General features: G+C 51.8%; 2 protein-coding genes and 1 non-coding gene across 3 annotated transcripts in view; 1 reads left to right on the top strand and 2 right to left on the bottom strand.

Moving 5' to 3' along the window:
• Positions 1-5813, top strand: part of ANO8 (anoctamin 8) — a 70006-nt gene extending 64193 nt beyond the window's left edge. The window contains exons 13-15 of the mRNA XM_060233114.1: positions 1170-1301; positions 3909-4019; positions 5125-5813. Of these exons, the coding sequence (XP_060089097.1) occupies positions 1170-1301; positions 3909-4019; positions 5125-5805 (924 nt within the window). The 3' untranslated portion in view covers positions 5806-5813. The remainder of the gene's footprint in view (positions 1-1169; positions 1302-3908; positions 4020-5124) is intronic.
• A 6148-nt stretch (positions 5814-11961) lies between these two features.
• Positions 11962-12038, bottom strand: TRNAA-GGC (transfer RNA alanine (anticodon GGC)). The gene has a single exon. It is a non-coding gene; the product is annotated as a tRNA-Ala (tRNA).
• A 1300-nt stretch (positions 12039-13338) lies between these two features.
• Positions 13339-22040, bottom strand: part of DDA1 (DET1 and DDB1 associated 1) — a 37667-nt gene continuing 28965 nt past the window's right edge. Inside the window, exons 2-5 of the mRNA XM_060233113.1 lie at positions 21161-21241; positions 19796-19847; positions 16529-16590; positions 13339-14300 (exon numbers count right to left, since the gene is read on the bottom strand). Of these exons, the coding sequence (XP_060089096.1) occupies positions 14190-14300; positions 16529-16590; positions 19796-19847; positions 21161-21241 (306 nt within the window). The 3' untranslated portion in view covers positions 13339-14189. The remainder of the gene's footprint in view (positions 14301-16528; positions 16591-19795; positions 19848-21160; positions 21242-22040) is intronic.

Below are 22040 nucleotides of genomic sequence, written 5' to 3'. Positions count from 1 at the left end.
AAGAGAAGCCATGTTGGATCAGGCCAGTAGCCCATCCAGTCCAACACTCTGTGTCATGTAAGAACATAAGAGAAGCCATGTTGGATCAGGCCAATTGCCCATCCAGTCCAACACTCTGTGTCATACAGTGGCCAGAAAACACAGGTGCCATCAGGAGGTCCATCAGTGGGGCCAGGACACTAGAAATTCTCCCACTGTGCCCCCCCCCAAGCACCAAGAATACAGAGCATCACTGCCCCAGACATAAGAACATAAGAGAAGCCCTGTTGGATCAGGCCAATGGCCCATCCAGTCCAACACTCTTTGTCACACAGTGGCCAAAAAACCCAGGTGCCATCAGGGGGTTCACAAGTGTGGCTAGAAGCCCTTCCACTTTGCCCTCCCCCCCAAAGCACCAAGAATACAGAGCATCACTGCCCCAGACAGTTCCAATAAAATGCTGTGGCTAAGAGCCACTGATGGACCTCTGCTCCATATTTTTATCCAATCCTCTCTTGAAGCTGGCTATGCTTGTAGCCGCCGCCACTTCTTGTGGCAGTGAGTTCCACATGTTATTCCCCATTTGAGTGAAGAAGGACTTCCTTTTATCCATTCTAACCCGACTGCTCAGCAATTTCATTGAATGCCCATTGAGTTCTTGTATTGTGAGAAAGGGAGAAAAAGACTTCTTTTTCTACCTTCTCCATCCCAGGCATAATCTTGTCAACCTCTTTCATGTCACCCCGCAGTCGACGTTTCTCCAAGCTAAAGAGCCCCAAACTCAGCTGTGGACCAAGATTCCAAAACCGGGCCTTTTGCATCGATTACCGGTCAGCTGAACGGATATTTTTATCTCCATGAGAAGCACCATCAGAGACTTTTCCGTGTGGCTACCTGGAGAATTTATAACAGAACTTGGAGAGCAGTTTTGACTTATGGGAGGATGGACTTGGTATTTTCGTTGTGTGTTATTTCTGATTGTACTGTTGAAAGTGCATTGCTTGCTGTGTATTTTGATATTGTGTGAGAAGTATCTGTTTGATACTATTATATACTATTACGTGGTAAAGTATTAGTGAAGACTGTAATGTACTATTTACGGGGGTGGGGGTGGAGTTCCTTTGCTTTGAGCTCTTTTGAGAAGCTGAAAGAAAGAAATGTGAGCTGGGTTTTTTCTTTTCCCCCTACAGAAAGTAATGGAGGCCATGGGCATCTTAGCAATTGTGGTGAACTGCTACCTGATTGGTCAGTGCGGGCAACTGCAACGCCTCTTCCCGTGGCTGAGTCCTGAGGGGGCCATCATCTCTGTTGTGGTGCTCGAGGTAACCACTTTCTTCAGAATCCTCTCTGCCTTCTCTTGGCTTCGGCGGTTCTGTGGGGGTGGGGATCTCTCTAAAGCAAGCCAGCGTGGGTCAGCGGTTAGCGGGTATGGGCATGAACCAGGAAGATGGCGGTTCGTGGGGTCTCACGAACCACGGTTCACAAACCTCCACGAACGTTTCCATCGCATGATTCGGTTTGGGTTCGTGGGTTAGTGAAGGGGGCCATTTTTAAATGCCTCCCCTCCCTCCCTCCCTCCCACTAGAGCTAGCTTGGTGTAGTGGTTAAGAGTGGTGGACTCTTAATTTGGCGGAAACGGGTCTGATTCTCCACTCTTCCACCTGCACCTACTGGTATGACCTTGGGTCAGTCATAACTCTGTCGAAGCTGTTCTCTCAAGAGTGGTTCTCTCAGAACTCTCTCAGCCCTACCCTCCTCCTTCTCCTTTTCTTCTTCTTCCTCCCCTCCCCCCTCCCAAGTTGTGCCACAGTAGCAGGATGCTTCCATGAGTGAAGGGAAGGGGGAGAAAGCCACACAAAAGCACACGAGAGCTTATATCCAGAATTAAACTTCGTTGGTCTTAAATGCGTGTGCACATGAAAGCTTAAACCCAGCATGAAACATTATTGGTCTTAAAGGTGCCACTGGACTCAAACTTTCAAAGAGTAAAACCTTTTTAAAAAGAATACAGGATCTTTACTCATAAGTACATAAGAGAAGCCATGTTGGATCATGCCAATGGCCCATCCTGTCCAACACTCTGTGTCACACAGTGGCCAAAATATATATATACAAACACACACACACACACACACTGTGGCTAATAGCCACTGAATGGACCTCTGCTCCATATTTTTATCCAATCCCTTCTTGAAGCCGGCTATGCTTGTAGCCGCCACCACCTCCTGTGGCAGTGAATTCCACATGTTAATCACCCTTTGGGTGAAGAAGTACTTCCTTTTATCCGTTTTAACCCGACTGCTCCGCAATTTCATCGAATGCCCACGAGTTCTTGTATTGCGAGAAAGGGAGAAACGTACTTCTTTCGCTACTTTCTCCATCCCATGCATAATCTTGTCAACCTCTATCATGTCACCCCGCCGTCAAGTGGTGAATTCCTTGAGTTGCTCAGCGTTTGCTTATATACTTAGCTGCGGAGCAGCATTTGGCAGCAGTAGGTCAGGAGAAGGAGAAGCCCCCTTCAGTTGCTTGAGAATGTGTGTTGCAATTGTTGCCAGTTGCCCCACATTCTGCCATGTGAATATGAGGGAAAGCAGCCCAACTGAGAGACAAAACCAAACCCCTAAACTGCTCCTGATAGCAACTGGTGAATGTAATTGTGGGGGGTTTGGTCCAATCATATATCTTAAAATAAACATTTGCCAAAGGACACTGAATCCTTTTTTGCATCTTAAAATCTCTGCTTCACAGCAGACTCTTTCCTCAAGGTGTTTCTTGGCTGCAAAACGGCACAGGCTCTCGGGGACATGATCTCCTAACTTCGCCCCTTTCACTTTACCGTGCTAAAACCGGATTTTATCTGTTGTTGGCCCAGTGAAGCGAGGTACATCAAACGGCAAACTTAATCCCGTTAGTGAGCTCTCTCTGAAGCGCTGTGGCCCTTTCAAACGGTGCTGCTTTTTCACTCACCCTTTTTCGCCACGCAGCCTTCCTTTCTCTTTCCCCCCTAAACGTTCTAAGTTGACCACTGCAGCACTAAACCAAAATAGTCTTGCAATGGAGTCAAGGCATCTCCGTGAAGTGTTATATTGGTTTAGTGCTCTACTCAGAACGTTCGGGGGGGGGGGGGAGGCGAGGAGGTTTGCATGGCGAAAATTAGAAGCACCATAGACATTTTAAACAGCACAGCATGGTAACTCAGAAGCCCAGCAAAGAAGAAGAAGAAGATATTGGATTTATATCCCGCCCTATGCTCTGAATCTCAGAGCGGCTCACAATCTCCTTCACCTTCCCCACCCCCAACAGACACCCTGTGAGGCGTGTGGGGCTGAGAGAACTCTCCCAGAAGCTGCCCTTTCAAGGACAGAGTCTCAGAGCGACCCACAATCTCCTTTCCCTTCCTCCCGCACAACAGACGCCCTGTGAGACGGCTGGGGCTGTGAGAACTCTTCCAGAAGCTGCCCTTTCAAGGACAGAGTCTCAGAGCAGCCTACAATTTCCTTTCCCTTCCTTCCCCACAACAGGCACCCTGTGAGGTGGGTGGAGCTGAGAGAGCTCTCCCAGAAGCTGCCCTTTCAAGAACAGAGTCTCAGAGTGACCTACAATCTCCTTTCCCTTCCTTCCCCACAACAGACACCCTGTGAGATGGGTGTGGCTGAAAGGGCTTTCACAGCAGCTGCCCTTTCAAGGACAGACTCTGTCAGAGCTATGGCTGACCCAAGGCCATTCCAGCAGGTGCGAGTGGAGGAGTGGGGAATTAAACCCGGTTCTCCCAGATAAGAGTCCACGCACTTAACCTCTATGCCAAACTGGCTCTCCGTTTGAAGCAAAGCATGCAGAAGAGATGGGGGGCTGGTGGTGGTGGTGGTGTGTGTGTACATGCAATAACAGCTTGGTGCCTTTTCCCTTTTCCCTCATCTTCTCCTCAGCATTTTGCCTTCTTGCTCAAATATATCATCCAAGTGGCCATTCCAGACATCCCAGCCTGGGTGGCAGAGGAAATGGCGAAACTTGAATATCAGCGACGCGAAGCCTTCAAGGTCAGTTTACCTGGACCTGTTTCCCCTTCTGCATGAACGCTCACTGCCCTGAATAGGCTGGGAAAGACTTGGAGATTTTGGGGGGCGGGGTACAGCCTGGGGAGAGAGGGGGGGTGGGTTTGGGAGGAGCCAGGAGCCAGCAGGGACATAATTCCATAAAGTCAGTCCACCCTTCAGGAGGGCTGACCGCTGTAGTCTGCAAATCAGGCGTAATTCTGGGAGAGCTCCCGAACCCAGCTTCTGCAGGGATCGAACTCCGGTCGTGAGCAGAGTTTGACTGCAGTACTGCAGCTTGACCACTCTGCGCCACGGGGCTCTTATAACCTCACTAATGAAAGGTCAAGGTAGTCCCCTGCGCAAGCACCAGTCGTTTCCGACTCTGGGGTGACGTTGCTTTCACAAGCAGACTTTTTTACGGGGTGGTTTGCCATTGCCTTCCCCAGTCCTCTCCACTTTCCCCCCAGCAAGCTGGGGACTCCTTTGACCGACCTGGGAAGGATGGCAGGCTGAGTCAACCTTGAGTCGACTACCTGAACCCAGCTTTCGCCGGGATCGAACTCCGGTCGTGAGCAGAGTTTGACTGCAGTACTGCGGCTTGACCACTCTGCGCCACGGGGCTCTTATAACCCTTAAAAGTCCTCTACACTTTCCCCCCAGCAAGCTGGGGACTCTTTTGACCGACCTGGGAAGGATGGCAGGCTGAGTCAACCTTGAGTCGACTACCTGAACCCAGCTTTCGCCAGGATCGAACTCCGGTCGTGAGCAGAGTTTGACTGCAGTACTGCGGCTTGACCACTCTGCGCCACGGGGCTCTTATAACCCGACTGATTAGGGTCCCCTTTTTAATCTGGCCCCAGATTGATTCAGTGCTGCGTACCTATGACTAGTCTACTTTACAGGGTTATCCTCAGACTTTTGCTGAGGACGCGTGCTTGAAACACTCCAAAAGCACTGCAGAAAACAAGAAGGGCCTGGGGACAGGAGAGGCTGCCTGCCCAAGAGCTCTTTTCAGCAGCACAAAGAGCCTTCTCTTGAGGACCGAGGGGCCTCCCTCGCGCCTTCCCTTCTCAGTCACGATATTTCTCTCCCCCTCCCCGCCCCCCAGAAACACGAGCGGCAGGCCCAGCACCACTTTCAGCAGCAGCAGCGGCGCAAGCGGGAAGAAGAGGAGCGGCAGCGCCACGCCGAATACCACGCCCGGAAGGAGCGGGAGAGCGGCCGGGAGGAAGGCAAGGGCGAGGCCGGGGCGCCGGAGCTGGCCCATGAGAAGAGCCTGCCCAAAGGCAAGGGATCCGGTGGGGGGGCCGGCCAAGGCTCCGAGAAGCCCAAGCGACCCAGCTCCCTCCTGGCCACCAACAACGTCATGAAGCTGAAGCAAATCATCCCCTTGCAGAGCAAGTTTTTGTCTGGGGGAGCCGGGGCCGCTACCACGGGGACGGCCCGCTCTCCGCAGTCCCCCACCGCCACGGATAACAAACTGCCCGGCTTCCTGAGCTTCAAATTCCTGAAGTCCCCCGAGACAAAGCGGGAGGCCAACACCGAGAAGGTGCAGTCCCCCACCAAACCGTTCAACCCGAGCAAACTCTTCAATTTCAGCAAGTCGGAGGGGGGGAACGGGGCCTCTTCGCTGCCACAAGCCCCGAGGGCCGGCCACGTGGCGGACCCCAGCAGCGACAGGCCCCCGGCCAGCAGGTCGCACCTCAACGGGATGGTGGGCGAGGAGGCAGCTGAGGAATCGGAAATCCGAACGATGGCGGAGGAGGAGGGTCCCAGCCATAAACTCTAACCCACGGCTGGGGGGCGCAGGAAGGAGGGAAGCCATTGAGAGTCACCGGGGGCGGGGGGGATGTCTTCAAGCAGAACTGGGGCACTTGCAGCTGGGAGCAGAATTCCGGTGGGTTTGGCAAAGTCGGGCCACATTGTTTCGGTTGGAAAATCAGCCTCCTGAGGTGGGCCGAGGTTCCGGTTGAGAAAAGAGAAGGGAAAGATTGGCTCAAGCGCCAAAGTGTTTCCAGCTGGGGGAGCCAGGCAGGTGACTTCAGCACAACACTGCAGGTGATTTTTCAGTCCCCACCTGGGGTTCAGCCTCCAGGGTTGGGGAAATTAAAGAGACTGCCAGTTCACGGGGGTGCTACGTCACTTTTCCACAGGGGTCACCGTTCTGCTTCCTTGTCTTGTGTCAGAGCTGGGTCTCCAGGCTCTGTCTGAAGGGCTCTTATCGATTTGTGCGTCCTCCATGTTTGTGCGTCTTCAGCAGAGAGCGCCCCCTGTGGGAAACCTGCTAGTAGGACTCGACCCTCCTGGACTAGTTTTTGGGAAACTGCAGGAGAGCAACAAAATGGAGCTTGTCTGTTGAGGGAAGAAACTCGGGGGGGGGCAGCGCTGACCCTTTTCTGAGGGTTGCAGCTACTACGAAAGCCCAGTTTTGGGGTAGCTGTTGCTAGAGGTGGAATTCCAGCAGGAGCTCTTTTGCATATTAGGCCACACACCCCCTAATGTGGCCAATTCTCCAAGAGCTTACAAAAAAGAGCCTTGTAAGCTCTTGGAGGATTGGGTACATCGGGGAGGTGTGGCCTAATATGCAAAGGAGCTCCTGCTAGAATCCCACCCCTGGTTGTCACACCCCTCCCCCCCGGAATACCTTCTATATTAGAGCAAAAAGTTGGTTTAGGAGGAAGCAGTAGCTCCGATTCCCTTCCAAATAATCTGTTTTAACCTCCCTACACACAAATCATCCCTGTCCAGCAGTACCAATAGAGAGACAGTTGAATTTCATGCAGTTCACGGACAAAACGATTGCGTTTAGCAAAGGAGGACTGCGATATTTTTGCCTTAAGAATGCCTCAGCATCGTTTTTTGCAGCATGCGCTGAACGATGGAAATCGAAAGGTGCAGGAGTCTAAAAAGCAGCGCCTGAATCCTGGACTGTTTAGATTTGGAATTTGGAGAGCTCTGCGCGACGCCTGTTTACCATTTCGGGGTTAGCGGCAGGAATCAGTGGGGACAGATTTGCCCAGTGGGCGAGGGGTTGTTGGCAGTTCCTGTATTTTACACCCAAAACAAGTCACATCTTGGTGGCGCCAAGAATGACTTCCAAACACTTGATCATAGAGATGCAAGGCCTGCCTGTTTGCTTTGGAGAAAGGTTTCCAGCTCTTACCACAACTCTCTCCTCTCCCTCCCTGGAGAATTCACCTAGCAAACTGCCCCCTTTCTGCTTGAACAACAGCCCTGTCGGGCGGGACGACTGCGGGCCCAGGTTGTTTTGGGCGGGAGAGACATTTCTGAGCTGAAGTTCGCGCATGATTGGCATTTCTTGCACTATAAACGAAACCCCAAGATTTCTTTCGCCTTTCCTGCAGACGGCTGGGGAATTGTGCCCCCTAGCCACTTCCCCTTGGCTTTTTGTAAAAGCGGACCATGGGGCGTGATGGGGAGCAGGCATCGATAGATCGGACAACTCCATGATTTTATTCATTTTTTTTTTTTACGTTTCACTGGCAGGGAAAACAAACAAGGAGGGAAGCCCTCGCGAGCCATTTGAGGTGGCCGTGGGGCATTAAGAAGACTTGAGGGGCGGGGGGGTTGTTCTTGAGCAACAAGGACCTCATAACTTTTACGCCAAGGATAGGGGTTTGATCCTGTTGTTTGCTAAGGCTGGGGGGCGGGGAGAGATGCGTTTTGGCTTAAAGAAAATACCCAGAATTAATTTCAGGGTGTGGGGGGGAAAGGGTTCTGTTAGAAGCTGGGAAATAGTTGCTGTAGCTGGGGCGGGGGGGAGGTGCAGTTAGTTGTAGCAAGTTTTAACCCCTTGGAAATGGGGTGGGGGAACGAGACTGGCCAGTGTTGCGTGGTTTCACACTGCCTTCATCGTCTTTCCCAGTTGGGTTTTCAGTCCAAAAGTCTTACTGGTGACTTCCAGTGAACCCGTTTCTCTCGTAGACCCAACTTGGCTTTGGTTTACAATTCTTTAAAAGGAAGTTTCCAACTTCCAAAACCCTTGCGCTTAATTTTGCAGACCCGGGGATTGGTGAGTATTGGGGGGAAGGGTCTCTTAACGGGAGCGCCCCCCTCCCCCCCCCCCCCCGTTTAGAGGCACAATTTGACAAGATGCCATCTCAGGATCAGACCTCTTGGGGGGAAAACGGCATGTGGGGTTGTGGGTGGGTGTGTTTTAGGGCGCTCAAGTGTTCATAGGCCTGACCCACCGCCGAACGAAGGGGTGCATTTCTGTCCTGCATTCACAAACGATTCTCTCCAAACCGTGCTTGCTGGGTGGACTCAAAGCCATTCAAGCGATTGGCAGGTGCGTGGGCTTGGATCCTCTTGCCGGCTTTTGTCGAAGAGAGGGGCAGCAGTCCAAAAACCCTCCACAAAGGAAAAAAGAGAAAATTCTCATCCCAGCCGCTCCGCCGTTCTGAAGCCCTGGCAGAAGCAATGGCCTGTATCCTCAAGGAGGGAGCCGTTTGTCTCGGACTGATCCGTTCTTCCGCATCCGACATTCTCTCTTGTCGCACCCAAGCCATTCCGTGACAGCAATAACACGGCCCTGGCGGCTGGCTGTAGACCTCGCCTCCCGATGCATTTCGCCCGGTGCTCTACGCTGCCAGAAAGGACGTCTCCTTCTCCTCTTCCCTGGCCTTCGGCAGTGCGGTCACGGGAGACCCCGCGAAGGTGGGATGGGGTGCTGTTCTATCCCGTTCTCCACCCCCCCCCCATGCCCAGAGGATGGAACAATGTGGCTCCTGGTGTAAGAGGCTTCCCCACCACCACCACTCCATCCACAAGTTTGCTCCAACGTCATCTTGGAAGCACAGAAGATGCTCAGCCTGCAGCAGTCGAAGGCAGGACAAGCTCTCCGAAGTGGGGGCGCCTCCTGGATCTCTTCACCCCCTCCAGGCCTGCCAGCGAAAGGCAACACTGTCCGAAATCTCACTCCTCCGAGCGATAGTCACTGTATAAAAGAGGGAAATTCCTTTTCGGGAAGGGGAGGTTATTTTTTTAAGACCTATTTATTTGCTGCATTTATTTATTTTGCCTTGAATAATAAGGAAGCAGAAGGGGGGGGGGATGTAGCAGGCGGGGAGGGTCTTTTCTTTAAGTTATTTTTGTCATATTTTTGTAAAACCAGCAGAAATGCAATTAAAAAAAACTATATTTCAACAAAAAGGGGGAGGAAATGATGCTTTTTCGGGGTGGGGGTGGGAGGATGGACTCGGTAGCTTCTTGCCCTCCCCACTAAAACGAAGTCCTTATGGATGGAGAAAGGAGAAAGAAGTCTTTTTCTCCCTTTCTCACAATACAAGAACTCGTGGGCATTCGATTAAATTGCTGAGCAGTTAGAACGGATAAAAGGAAGTACTTCTTCACCCAAATGGGGATTAACACATGGAACTCACTGCCACAGGACGTGGTGGCGGCTGCAAGCATAGCCAGCTTCAAGAGGGATTTAGATAAAAATATGGAGCAGAGGTGGCTATTAGCCACAGCATATTATTGGAACTGTCTGGGGCAGTGATGCTCTGTATTCTTGGTGCTTGGGGGTGCAAAGAAGAAGGGCTTCTAGCCCCATAAGGACATGAGAGAAGCCATGTTGGATCAGGCCAATGACCCATCCAGTTCAACACTCTGCGTCACACAGTGGCCAATATATGTGTGTGTGTATACACACACACACACACACATATATATATATATATATATATATATATATATACACACACACACACACACACACACACACATACTGTGGCTAATAGCCACTGATGGATCTCTGCTCCGTATTTTTATCCAATCCTCTCTTAAAGCTGGCTGTGCTTGTAGCCGCCGCCGCCGCCTCCTGTGGCAGTGAATTCCACATGTCAATCACCCTTTGGATGAAGAAGTACTTCTTTTTTTCCGTTTTAACCTGACTGCTCAGCAATTTCATCGAATGCCCACGAGTTCTTGCATTGTGAGAAAGGGAGAAAAGGACTTCTTTCTCTACTTTCTCCACCCCATGCAAAATCTTGTAAACCTCTATCATGTCACCCTGCAGTCGACGTTTCTCCAAGCTAAAGAGCCCCAAGTGTTTTAACCTTTCTTCATAGGAAAGTGTTCCGAACTTTTAATCATTCTAGTTGCCCTTTTATGCACTTTTTTCAATGCTATAATATCCTTTTCGAGGTGCGGTGACCAGAATTGCACACAGTATTCCAAATGAGACCGCACCATCGATTTATACAGGGGCATTATGATACTGGCTGATTTGTTTTCATTTCCCTTCCTAATAATTCCCAGCATGGCATTGGCCTTTTTTATTGCAATTGCACACTGTCCTGACATTTTCAGTGAGTTATCTACCACAACCCCAAGATCTCTCTCTTGGTCAATCTCTGCCAGTTCACAACCCATCAACTTGTATTTGTAGCTGGGATTCTTGGCCCCAGTGTGCATTACATTTGCACTTGGCCACTTTGAACCTCATCTGCCACGTTGACGCCCACTCACCCAGCCTCAACAGATCCCTTTGGAGTGCCTCACAATCCTCTCTGGTTCTCACCACCCTGAACAATTTAGTGTCATCTGCAAACTTGGCCACTTCACTGCTTACTCCCAACCCCAGATCATAATGAGCAGGCACATTTCCCACTTGTGAACCTCCTTTTTTTGGCCACTGCGTGACACAGAATGTTGGACTGGAGGGGCCATTAGTCTGATCCAACATGGCTTCTCTGACGTTCTTATGCAGGGAACTGCTTGCCAAATTTTACTGTCAGCCCGACGCAAGGCGGGGTTTGCGTAGCCTGCACCTCTGCAGGTTTATTCAGAAGGCCCGGTCGATCGTTTCCTGGGGCTGGACTCCCACAGAAGTCTCAGAGCAAATCAGGCCTTTTTAAAAATGTGCTGGACCTGAAATTGGGGGGGGGGGGGGAGAGAGAATTAGGAGATGCTGCCCTGTCTGACTCTGCCAGTGCTGAAGCTTCTGCTCAAAGCCAGGCCCCCTTGCAAGCTTCATTCTGGAGCAGCGAGAAGGGTGAAATGAAGTAGCCGCATTGCTCAGGCCAAACCACTTCCCCCGCCCGTCCTTGCCCTCTTTAGCACGCCTGGAAGCTTCTAGGGTACCTGTAAGCGGGGTATGGTAAAAAGCGTCCCTCCAGCACCTGCTCTGAGACAAACTGCTCCTGACTGAGGAGCCTCTATTCAGGATAAAGTTGACTTCCTCCTTTATAAGAGCCCTGCTGGATTGGGCCTGGTGCTCTGGTGTGCCAACGAAAGGGGGGCCGCTTGTCCCTTGGCACCTGCTCTCCAGAGGTAAACGGCCTCTTGAGCGTGAAGGGCTACCTCCTGAAGCTGCCTTTTGCCTTCCAGGCGTGCCCTGGTCACCCACGTCCTGGTCTTCTGGGGGAGCGCGACAACTCCACAGCCAGGCACACGACTCGGGCCTTGGCTGAGCTGCTGTGAGCCCCTCCAAGCAGAGTGGCTGAACGTATGAAGCTGCCTTCGGCTGAATCAGACCCCCCCGCCCCCATTCCATCAAAGTCTCGTCTCCTCTGACTGGCAGCAGCTCTCCAGGGTCCCAAGCTGAGGGGTTTTCCATGCCTATTTGCCTGGACCCTTTTGAGTTGGAGATGCCAGGGATTGAACCTGGGACCTTCTGCTTACCAAGCAGATGCTCTGCCACTGAGCCACCGTCCCTTCCTTAAAACCAGGTTCAAATGAACATTTGAAGCTCTGCCTTCTACTGAATCAGACCCCCTCTGGGTCCCCCAAAGTCAGCATTGTCGACTCAGACTGGCAGCGGCTCTCCAGGGTCTCAAGCGGAGGTTTTTTACATCTACTTGCCTTGACCCTTTTTAGTTGGAGATGCCGGGGATTGAAGCTGGGACCTTCTGCTTGCCAAGCAGACGCTTTACCACTGAGCCACCGTCCCTCACGCCTACTTGCCTGGACCCTTTTTAGTTGGAGATGCCAGGGATTGAACCTGGGGCCTTCTGCTTGCCAAGCAGATGCTCTACCACTGAGCCACTGTCAGTCTCCTAAAAAATATGTTACTGGAGTGAACATATGAACATATATGAAGCTATCATATACTGAATCAGACAGACCCCCCTCGGTCCATTGAAGTCAGTCGTCTACTCAGACTGGCAGCAGCTCTCCAGGGTCTTAAGCTGAGGTTTTTCATGCCTACTTGCCTGGACCCTTTTTTAGTTGGAGATGCCGGGGATTGAACCTGGGACCTTCTGCTTCCCAAGCAGATGCTCTACCACTGAGCCACCCTCCCTCCCCTAAAGATTCTGGGAGATCCATTATTCAAATGAACATATGAAGCTGCCTTCTACTGAATCAGACCCCGCCTGGGTCCTTCAAAGTCAGTCTTGTCTACTGGCAGCAGCTCTCCAGGGTCTCAAGCTGAGGTTTTTCATGCCTACTTGCCTGGACCCTTTTTAGTTGGGAGATGCCGGGGATTGAACCTGGGACCTTCTGCTTACCAAGCAGATGCACTGTCACTGAGCCACCTTCCCTCCCTGATGGAACACAGCTTCCCCAAATAAGACAAGAAGGTTCCCTGGACCATCCTCTGTGGCTAGCCACGTGCTGGTAGGAAGCCACACGGGTCTCCCTGGGCCGGGTTTGATTTCCCACTCTAACACTTGCAGCTGCTAGAATGGCCTTGGGTCAGCCATAGCTCTGGCAGAGGTTGTCCTTGAAAGGGCAGCTTCTGGGAGAGCCCTCTCAGCCCCACCCACCTGACAGGGTGTCTGTTGTGTGGGAGGAAGCGAAAGGAGATTGTAGGCCATTCTGAGATTGTCCTTGAAAGGGCAGCTTCTGGGAGAGCTCTCTCAGCCCCACCCACCTCACAGGGTGTCTGTTGGGGAGGAGGAAGGGAAAGGAGATTATAGGCCACTCTGAGCCTCTGTCCTTGAAAGGGCAGCTTCTGTGAGAGCTCTCTCAGCCCCACCCGCCTCACAGGGTGTCTGTTGTGGTTTCTGTTGTGGGGAAGGAAGGGAAAGGAGATTGTGAGCCGCTCTGAGATTCGGAGTGGAGGGCAGGATACAACTCCTATATCATCTTCTAAATCACTTCTCCAAGCCAAGCCAGCCAGCGGCTTGGATAAAGTATTTAAAGTTCCTTCCTTTCTTCCCTCCCCCCCTCCCTCGTGGCTCTCAAACATCTGACATTTGTGTCTTGTGGCTCTCAAACATCTAATATCTATTCTGTGGGGCTCTTCCATCAAGCAAGTTTGGCCAGCCTGGGCTAAGGGATCACTGACATGAACGCAGCTCTCTTGCCCAGTGTCCACATCACAGACTTCTCACCAATACACAGCCAAGAGAAGTGAGAAATACCCATTTTTTATTCTACTGGAGAAGTTGCACAGAACTGGTCCGTTCAAAGAGTGGTGCTAGAGAGAGAGAGAGAGAGAGCGAGAGAGAGCAGAGGTGTGCTTTTCCTCCGAGTTATATGGCCGGCGTGCAAACAGAGTCCCCGGTGAGGAGTGGGGGAAGAGAAGACCAAAGGAGGTGAATGCAACGATTATTAACAAAGTCGAAAGTAATAATGGATGACCGGACCGCCCTTAGAGGTGGGCCCTCACAATTAGCTGCAGGACAAGGTCGATTCGAGCTGGAGGGCAGATAACATGAATGAGAGGAGCTTTCAGCCCCCCTGACAGAAAATTAAATTTTCAACGCATGTTACTAATTGCACAGAGGGAAATGTTGACCCAGCCCCAGAGAGCAGTGAGGGGGGTGGGGGGAACTGGCCAGAATTGGGCTCCCCGCCCCGCTCCTGCACTGTGTCAGTTGGACTTGGAACAAGCTGCAAAAAGTGGAATTTGTTTCTTTTTTTTAAAGGCAATGATCACAGTTTAAACATCATTTTATCCTGACTTGCCCCGCGAGCGTGGGGGCGGGGAGGGGGGGAAGAGAACATAAATAATACTACAAAACTGGAAGAAGAGACCTTTCCCTTCCCTTCCCTTCCCCTCCGATACACACAAACAAAAATAAATACACTGGTTCTTCAGAAATCCAAAGTGGTTCGGGGCTCTATAGGGAGGGGAGGGGGCAGGTGGAATTGTTTCATTTGCCTTTTTTCTTTTTTCTCTTTACACAGTGAAAGACCAAAAAAAAAAAAAAAACCCACACAGGAAGCGCCTGCATCAGTGCAGAAGAAGAGCGAGAGCTTTTAAGTGTCCTCAGTCATGTCTTGGCTGTCTGTCCGGGCGATTTTGCAAGGCGGGGCAGAGTTTTCACCCTCTATTTCCACTTGCTCCGGGTCTCTTTTTTTCGCTGCGTTCTGTTGAGGAAAGGGGAGAAACGCAAATTGACAAACTTGGTTTTGCTGAGAAATGAAAACGGAACGGGCTTGGGGAACGGGGTTCTCTGATTCGACAGAAGAGGGCGGGGAGCTGTTCCTATTGGCAACAGAGGGTAGGACTCACAAAAATGGCTTTAGATGACCACTGGAAAGGTACCAGGTGGATATAAAGAAATCTTTTATAGTAAGAGTTAAAAGGTGAAGGTCGTCCCCCTGTGCAAGCACCGGTCGTTTCCGACTCTGGGGTGACGTCGCATCACAACATTTTCATGGCAGACTTTTTACGGGGCAGTTTGCCGTTGCTTTCCCCAGTCATCTACGCTTTCCCCCCAGCAAGCTGGGGACTCATTTGACTGACCTCAGAAGGATGGAAGGCTGAGTCAACCTTGAGCCGGCTATCTGAACCCAGCTTCCGCTGGGATCGGACTCAGGTCGTGAGCAGAGAGCTTGACTGCAGTATTGCAGCTTTACCACTCTGTGCCACGGGGCTCTTATAACCTCACTAATTAAAGGTAAAGGTAGTCCCCTGTGCAAGCACCAGTCGTTTCCGACTCTGGGGTGACGTCGCATCACAACATTTTCACGGCAGACTTTTTACGGGGCGGTTTGCCGTTGCCTTCCCCAGTCCTCTATGCTTTCCCCCCAGCAAGCTGGGGACTCATTTGACCGACCTCGGAAGGATGGGAGGCTGAGTCAACTTCGAGCCAGCTACCTGAACCCAGCTTCCGCCGGGATCAAACTCAGGTCGTGAGCAGAAAGCTCGGACTGCAGTAATGCAGCTTTAATCACGCTGCGTCACAGGGCTGCTACAAAAGGTCAAGGTAGTCCCCTGTGCAAGCACCAGTCATTTCAAACTCCGGGGTGATGTCGCATCATGACGTTTCCACGGCAGACTTCCTACGGGGTGGTTTGCCATCGCCTCCCCCAGTCCTCTACACTTTCCCCCCCAGCAAGCTGGGGACTCCTTTGACCGACCTCGGAAGGATGGGAGGCTGAGTCAACTTCGAGCCAGCTACCTGAACCCAGCTTCCGCCGGGATCGAACTCAGGTCATGAGCAGAGACCTTGGACTGCAGTACTGCAGCTTTACCACTCTGCGCCACGGAGCTCAGTACAGTAAGAGCAGCAGCAGTGGAATTGGCTGCCTCAAGAGAGCTGGCGAGCTTCTTCTCACCAGAGGTCTCCAGGCAGTGGCAAGACAAAAGCTTCTTGGGGATGCTTTAAGGTTGATCCTGCCTTGAGCAGGGGGCCAGACTAGATGGCCTCTGTAGGTCCTTCTCTATAAGTCTCCCCCAAAGCCTCCATCTCACATCTCCACTTCTGACACCACGACTGACGTGGTCAAAGGCAGAGGACGTGGAAACACCACTGTCCTCGAGAAAGGCAAGCAGCTCAGGAGTGGGAATTTGTCCCCGCCGTACACCCCCCCCCTTCTTTTTAAATACACAACTGATAGCTTCTACATACAGAACTGAGAGTTAGTCTGGAGTAATGGTTAAGTGCACAGACTCTTATTTGAGAGAACCGGATTTGATTCCCCACTCCTCCACTTGCAGCTGCTGGAATGGCCTTGGGTCAGCCAGAGCTCTGGCAGAGGTTGTCCTTGAATGGGCAGCTGCTGAGAGCCCACTCAGGCCCACCCACCTCACAGGGTGTCTTGTTGTGGGGAAGGAAGGGAAAGGAGATTGTAGGCCGCTCTGAGACTCTGTCCTTGAAAGGGCAGCTGCTGGGAGAGTCCTCTCCAGCCCCACCCGCCTCACAGGGTGTCTGTTGTGGAAGAGGAAGGGAAAGGAGATTGTAGGCCGCTCTGAGCCTCTGTCCTTAGAAGGACAGCTGCTGAGAGCCCACTCAGGCCCACCCACCTCACAGGGTGTCTGTTGTGGGGGAGGAAGGGAAAGGAGATTGTAGGCTGCTCTGAGACTCTGTCCTTGAAAGGGCAGCTTCTGGGAGAGCCCTCTCAGCCCCACCCAACTCACAGGGTGTCTGTTGCGGAGGAGGAAGGGGAAGGAGGCTGTAGGCCGCTCTGAGCCTCTGTCCTTGAAAGGGCAGCTTGTGGGAGAGCTCTCTCAGCCCCACCCGCCTCACAGGGTGCCTGTTGCGGGGGAGGAAGGGAAAGGTGATTGTGAGCTGCTCTGAGCGGAGGGCAGGGTAGAAATCTGATATCATCATCATCTTCTCTCACACACACACACAGCCTTGAATACGTACCTTTTTGTCCCACTGCTGATGTAGGTAACGCAAAAGTATGTTCGTTTTTTCTGTCACGATGACTGCCAAAGAAAGAGAGAAACAGAACTCCTGAGGATATGGAAGCAAGGAAACTACTCGGGGCATTGGCAGGCGGTCCAGAGCAGCCCAGATTTCCCACAACTCCTTGCAAGCACACAGCCCTGTCCTCCAGGGACCATGAACTCCAGCGCTGGGAAAAGGGCAGTGCTCCCGCTCTGCACGCCGAAGGAAGCATCCACAGACACAAGCTCTGCTTTCTGCTGAGTCAAGGGGAGAGGCAGGAGTCCGGGTCTGGCCGGCAGATTCTCTCTAGGGGCTCAGAAGGCTTAAAATGTTAGCACTCATCGGTCTCGATTGCTTTCTTTGTATTTCTCCCACGGGATCCAGGGAACAGGGCAACGGAAGCTCCGGCTCTTACCTTCCTTCCCCAGGGGACCGGGGGAGGGGGGAGCCTCAGCCAATAGAAGGAAGAGAGGCTTGGCTCAGGAGCCTTGCTGTGTGATTGAGAGAGCCCAGAAAAACAACCTCTGCTTCCCCCCCTTCCTCCCCAAAAAAGGGGCCTCAGCCAAGGGAGAAAACAGAGGTTTTGCTCTGTAGCCCTGCTGTGCGATTGAGCAAGCCTTGCAAAGCGAGCTGTAATGCAGAAGGAAGCAAGATATAGGGAGAAAGAAGCAGATGACAGCCACTTGCTTGGGAGCCTGATTTGGCCCCTGGACTGCATGTTTGACACCCCTGCATTAAAGGGTCCTGGGCTATAGATGCTCCTTCTCTGTGCCTGAGACCTTGAAGAACCACTGCCAGCCAGAGGAGGTGAGACTGAGCAGGCTGCCTCCAAGGGTCTGGACAGGCAAAAGGCAACCCCCTAGAACACACGGCATGGAAGGGAATGTCCAGTGCCCACGGTGGGAGGCTACAGAGGGGGCACTCTCTCACCTGTAGCCAGTTGGCAAATACATAATATAAGAGAAGCCAGATTGGATCAGGCCAATGGCCCATCCAGTCCAACACTCTGTGTCACATAAGAACATAAGAGAAGCCATGTTGGATCAGGCCAATGGCCCCTCCACTCCAACACTCTGTGTCACATAAGAACATAAGAGAAGCCATGTTGGATCAGGCCAATGGCCCATCCAGTCCAACACTCTGTGTCACGTAAGAACATAAGAGAAGCCATGTTGGATCAGACCAATGGCCCCTCCAGTCCAACACTCTGTGTAACATAAGAACATAAGAGAAGCCATGTTGGATCAGGCCAATGGCCCCTCCACTCCAACACTCTGTGTAACATAAGAACATAAGAGAAGCCATGTTGGATCAGGCCAATGGCCCCTCCACTCCAACACTCTGTGTCACATAAGAACATAAGAGAAGCCATGTTGGATCAGGCCAATGGCGCCTCCAGCCCAACACTCTGTGTCACATAAGAACATAAGAGAAACCCTGTTGGATCAGGCCAATGGCCCCTCTTATGTGTCACATAAGAACATAAGAGAAGCCATGCTGGATCAGGCCAATGGCCCCTCCATCCCAACACTCTGTGTCACATAAGAACATAAGAGAAGCCATGTTGGATCAGGCCAATGGCCCCTCCAGTCCAACACTCTGTGTCACATAAGAACATAAGAGAAGCCATGTTGGATCAGGCCAATGGCCCCTCCAGCCTAACACTGTGTCACATAAGAGAAGCCCTGTTGGATCAGGCCAATGGCCCCTCCAGTCCAACACTCTGTGTCACATAAGAACATAAGAGAAGCCATTTTGGATCAGGCCAATGGCCCATCCAGTCCAACACTCTGTGTCACATAAGAACATAAGGGAAGCCATTTTGGATCAGGCCAATGGCCCATCCAGTCCAACACTCTGTGTCACACAGCAGCCAAAAAACCCAGGTGCCATCAGGAGGTCCACCAGTGGGGCCAGGAGTCTAGAAGCCCTCTCACTGTTGCCCCCCCACCAGCACTAAGAATACAGACCACCACTGCCCCAAACATAAGAGAAGCCATGTTGGATCAGGCCAATGGCCCATCCAGTCGACACTCTGTGTCACAAAGTGGCAAAACCCAGGGGCCATCAGGAGGTCCACCAGTGAGGCCAGAACACTAGAAACCCTCCTATTGTACCCACCCCCCGAAGCATCAAAAATACAGAGCATCACTGCCTCATACATAAGAGAAGCCCTGTTGGATCAGGCAATGGCCCATCCAGTCCAACACTCTGTGTCACACAGTGGCCAAAAAACCCAAGTGCCATCAAGAGGTCCACCAGTGGGGCTAAAAGCCCTACCACTGTGCCCTCCCCCCCAAGCACAAGAAAACATATATTTGTAAACCCTTTTGGCCTCTATTTCTGAGTAGACTCTGCTCCGAAATAATCTAAGATGAACAAGATAAATGTGCACAAAAGGCACTTTAATATTCCAAAGCTTCTAGCCTTAAGCATACTGCAATATGAAACTCAAGAGTGCACACAGGCATTTAACATAGCCTCTTTTCCCAAACAGCCTGCACTAAAATGAATTCAAACAGTCTGCAGAAAAAGAAACCAGAGTGCACACAGGCACTTTTAGAAGGTCTCTGCTATTGACTCATAGGCCAACATCATGAGAATACCGTCTGTAGTGTGTTCTTTCCTCCAGACTGCACACAGATACTCAAAGAAACAAATTACCCCACATCACAGTCTTGCGCGTTCAGTCCCCGGTTGTTTCAGTGAGGTGTTGGGATAAAGAATAAGTCCATCCGCAGAAAGGCAGTCCACGTTAGCGCCCCCCCCCCCCCATAAATCAGAGGATTGCGCCACGACGAGGCTCGGCCCTGCCGGCTTTGAGTGGCTGGCATCTGAGCGTTTTTTGAAGAGAGTGCTGGAGAAGGCTTCTCCCTGCTCCTTTCCAGAACCAGAAGTGAGGGGGGAGCGAAGCCTCCTCCAACTCTGTCTTCAAGAAAGCTCAGATGCCAGCCACCTCAACGCCGGCCGGGCCGACCCTCGTCGCAGCGTGCACCTCGGATTGTATGCGGGGGGTGGGGGGAGGGGGCGCAAGGGGGGCAGGACACGGTGGAAGGGAAGGGAGGGGGCTGGCAGCGGCATCAGAGGGAGAGGAAAGAGGCAAATTTAGCCGTTAGTCTCGGGCACCCGTAGGGGAGGAGCCCGATTTGGCGCCTCCCTCCTGGCGCCCTAGACGACGCCTAGCCTGCAAGTGGGCAGCCAGCCTGTCCACAAAGCTAGGAGCTGGGGAAGAGAGAGACTTACTTTGTTCGGATGGATATTCCCGTGTGGGAAGATACACTGACGGTCTTCTGTTCTGTAAGATTTAAGAAAAGCGATATGCATGAAGGAAGAGTTTCATTTTAAAGGAAGGCAGAAACAAACAAAACGTGTCCGGTTATTGGGGAGACAGAGAGGGAGGCTGAAACCCTCCTTGCAAAAGAAGCAAACACAATCTAGTCTTACGGACGGCAACGCAATAAGGCCTCCCTACCCAGTTTCCAATTGCTGGGATGACCTGGGAGGCTGCGGGCATCTCAACAGCACAAGCCCGTGGCAAGAGCCAGACTCCAGCTAAAGAGAACCTGCAACCACCACCATTTGCAGCAGTGAAGTAAGAACCTTTTTGCTTTTTTAAAGGAGGCACTGAGGCTTTTCCCCGTTGCCTCAAGATCTTCAAGTGAAATTCCTTCCCAGTTTGGGAGGGCCGGTGGCTCAGTGGCAGAGCATCTGCTTGGGAAGCAGAAGATCCAGCTTCAATCCCGGCATCTCCAACTCAAAAGGGTCCAGGCAAGTAGGCGTGAAAAACCTCAGCTGGAGACCCTGGAGAGCCGCTGCCAGTCTGAGAAGACAAGACTGACTTTGATGGACCGAGGGTCTGATTCAGTAGAAGGCAACTTCATATGTTCATATGTATTTAGGAGAGGAACGGTGGCTTGGTAAGCAGAAGGTCCCAGGTTCAATCCCCAGCATCCCCACTCAAAAGGGTCCAGGCAAATAGGCAAGAAAAACTCAGCTGGAGACCTGGAGAGCCGTTGCCAGTCTGAGGAGACAGACTGACTTTTATGGACTGAGGGGGTCTGATTCAGTAGAAGGCAGCTTCATATGTTCATTTGAACCTGGTTTTAAGAGAGGGATGCCTGATTTGGGGAGGTTGTGTTCCTTCAGGGACGGAGGGTAGCTCAGTGGTAGAGCATCTGCTTGGTGAGCAGAAGGTCCCAGGTTCAATCCCCGGCATCTCCAACTAAAAAGGGTCCAGGCAATAGGCGTGAAAAACCTCAGCTTGAGACCCTGGAGAGCGGCTGCCAGTCTGAGAAGACAATACTGACTTTGATGGACTGAGAGTCTGATTCAGTATAAGGCAGCTTCATATGTAGGGGAGAGATGGTGGCTCAGTAGTAAAGCATCTGCTTGGTAAGCAGAAGGTCCCAGGTTCAATCCCCGGCATCTCCAACTAAAAAGGGTCCAGGCAAGTAGGCGTGAAAAACCTCAGCTGGAGACCCTGGAGAAAGAGCCGCTGCCAGTCTGAGTAGACAAGACTGACTTTGAGGGACCCAGGGGGGTCTGATTCAGGGTAAGGCAGCTTCATATATATGTTCATAATTTATAGCCCAGAATGGAGATACTCACTGATGCTTTACATACAGAATCCGCATGGAATCGGCTGAAGTTGCTTTTGTTGTAAACTGGCAAGCCTTTCAGAAAGTCCGCCTAGGAGAAAAATACATATTTTCAAAAAAGCACAAGTGACGTTCAGGCTTTGGGACGGCCACATGTTGGGTTCCCTGGGGCAGAGAAGGCTCACCTGGAAGGGATGCTGCCAGGAAACCATACAAACCACTGGAGTTAGCTGAGTGGGGCAGCATGTAACCAGTCTCTTTAAAAAGTATCTGTGCGTATGTGCCTGTGTGCCTGGAGGTCACGGTGACATCTGGGGACCCACTAGTGGGGCTAGGACAGGGGTGTCAAACATTCAGTTCAGGGGCTGAATCAGGCCTCCGGAGGGATCCTATCAGGCCCCCGAGCAACTGGCTGTCATCTGCTTCCTTCTCCCTCTCTCTTGCTTCCTTCTGCGTAACAGCTTGCTTGTGTAAGGCTTGCCCAATTGCACAGGAACTACAGAGCAAAGCCTCTATTTTCTCCATTGGCTGAGGCTCCTCCCTTGGGGAGAGAGAGCTTGCTTTGCCAGGCACAACAGAGCTACTGAGCCAAGCCTCTCTTCCTTCTATTGACTGAGGCTCCCCCGCCCCCGCCACAAGTCCTTGGGGAAGGAAGAGTCAGAGCTTCCTTTGCCCAGTTCCCTGGATCCCACGGGAGAGATACAAAGAAAGCACCTTTAAGACCAACGAGTGCTAACGTTTTAAGTTTTGCGTTTGTCTGTGTTCTTTATAAAATTTATATCTCTGCTACCTAATCTTAAATAGGTACACACATGGCCTGGCCCAACAAGGTCTCTTTTATGTCAGATCCGGCCCTCATAATCTCTCTCTCTCTGTCTATCTATCTACTT

Source organism: Heteronotia binoei, chromosome 2 (genome assembly GCF_032191835.1).
Source record: "Heteronotia binoei isolate CCM8104 ecotype False Entrance Well chromosome 2, APGP_CSIRO_Hbin_v1, whole genome shotgun sequence".
Classification (NCBI taxonomy): Eukaryota; Metazoa; Chordata; class Lepidosauria; order Squamata; family Gekkonidae; genus Heteronotia; species Heteronotia binoei.
The sequence above is the reverse complement of the archived record's forward strand: the minus strand, read 5'-3'. Positions and strand labels throughout refer to the sequence as shown.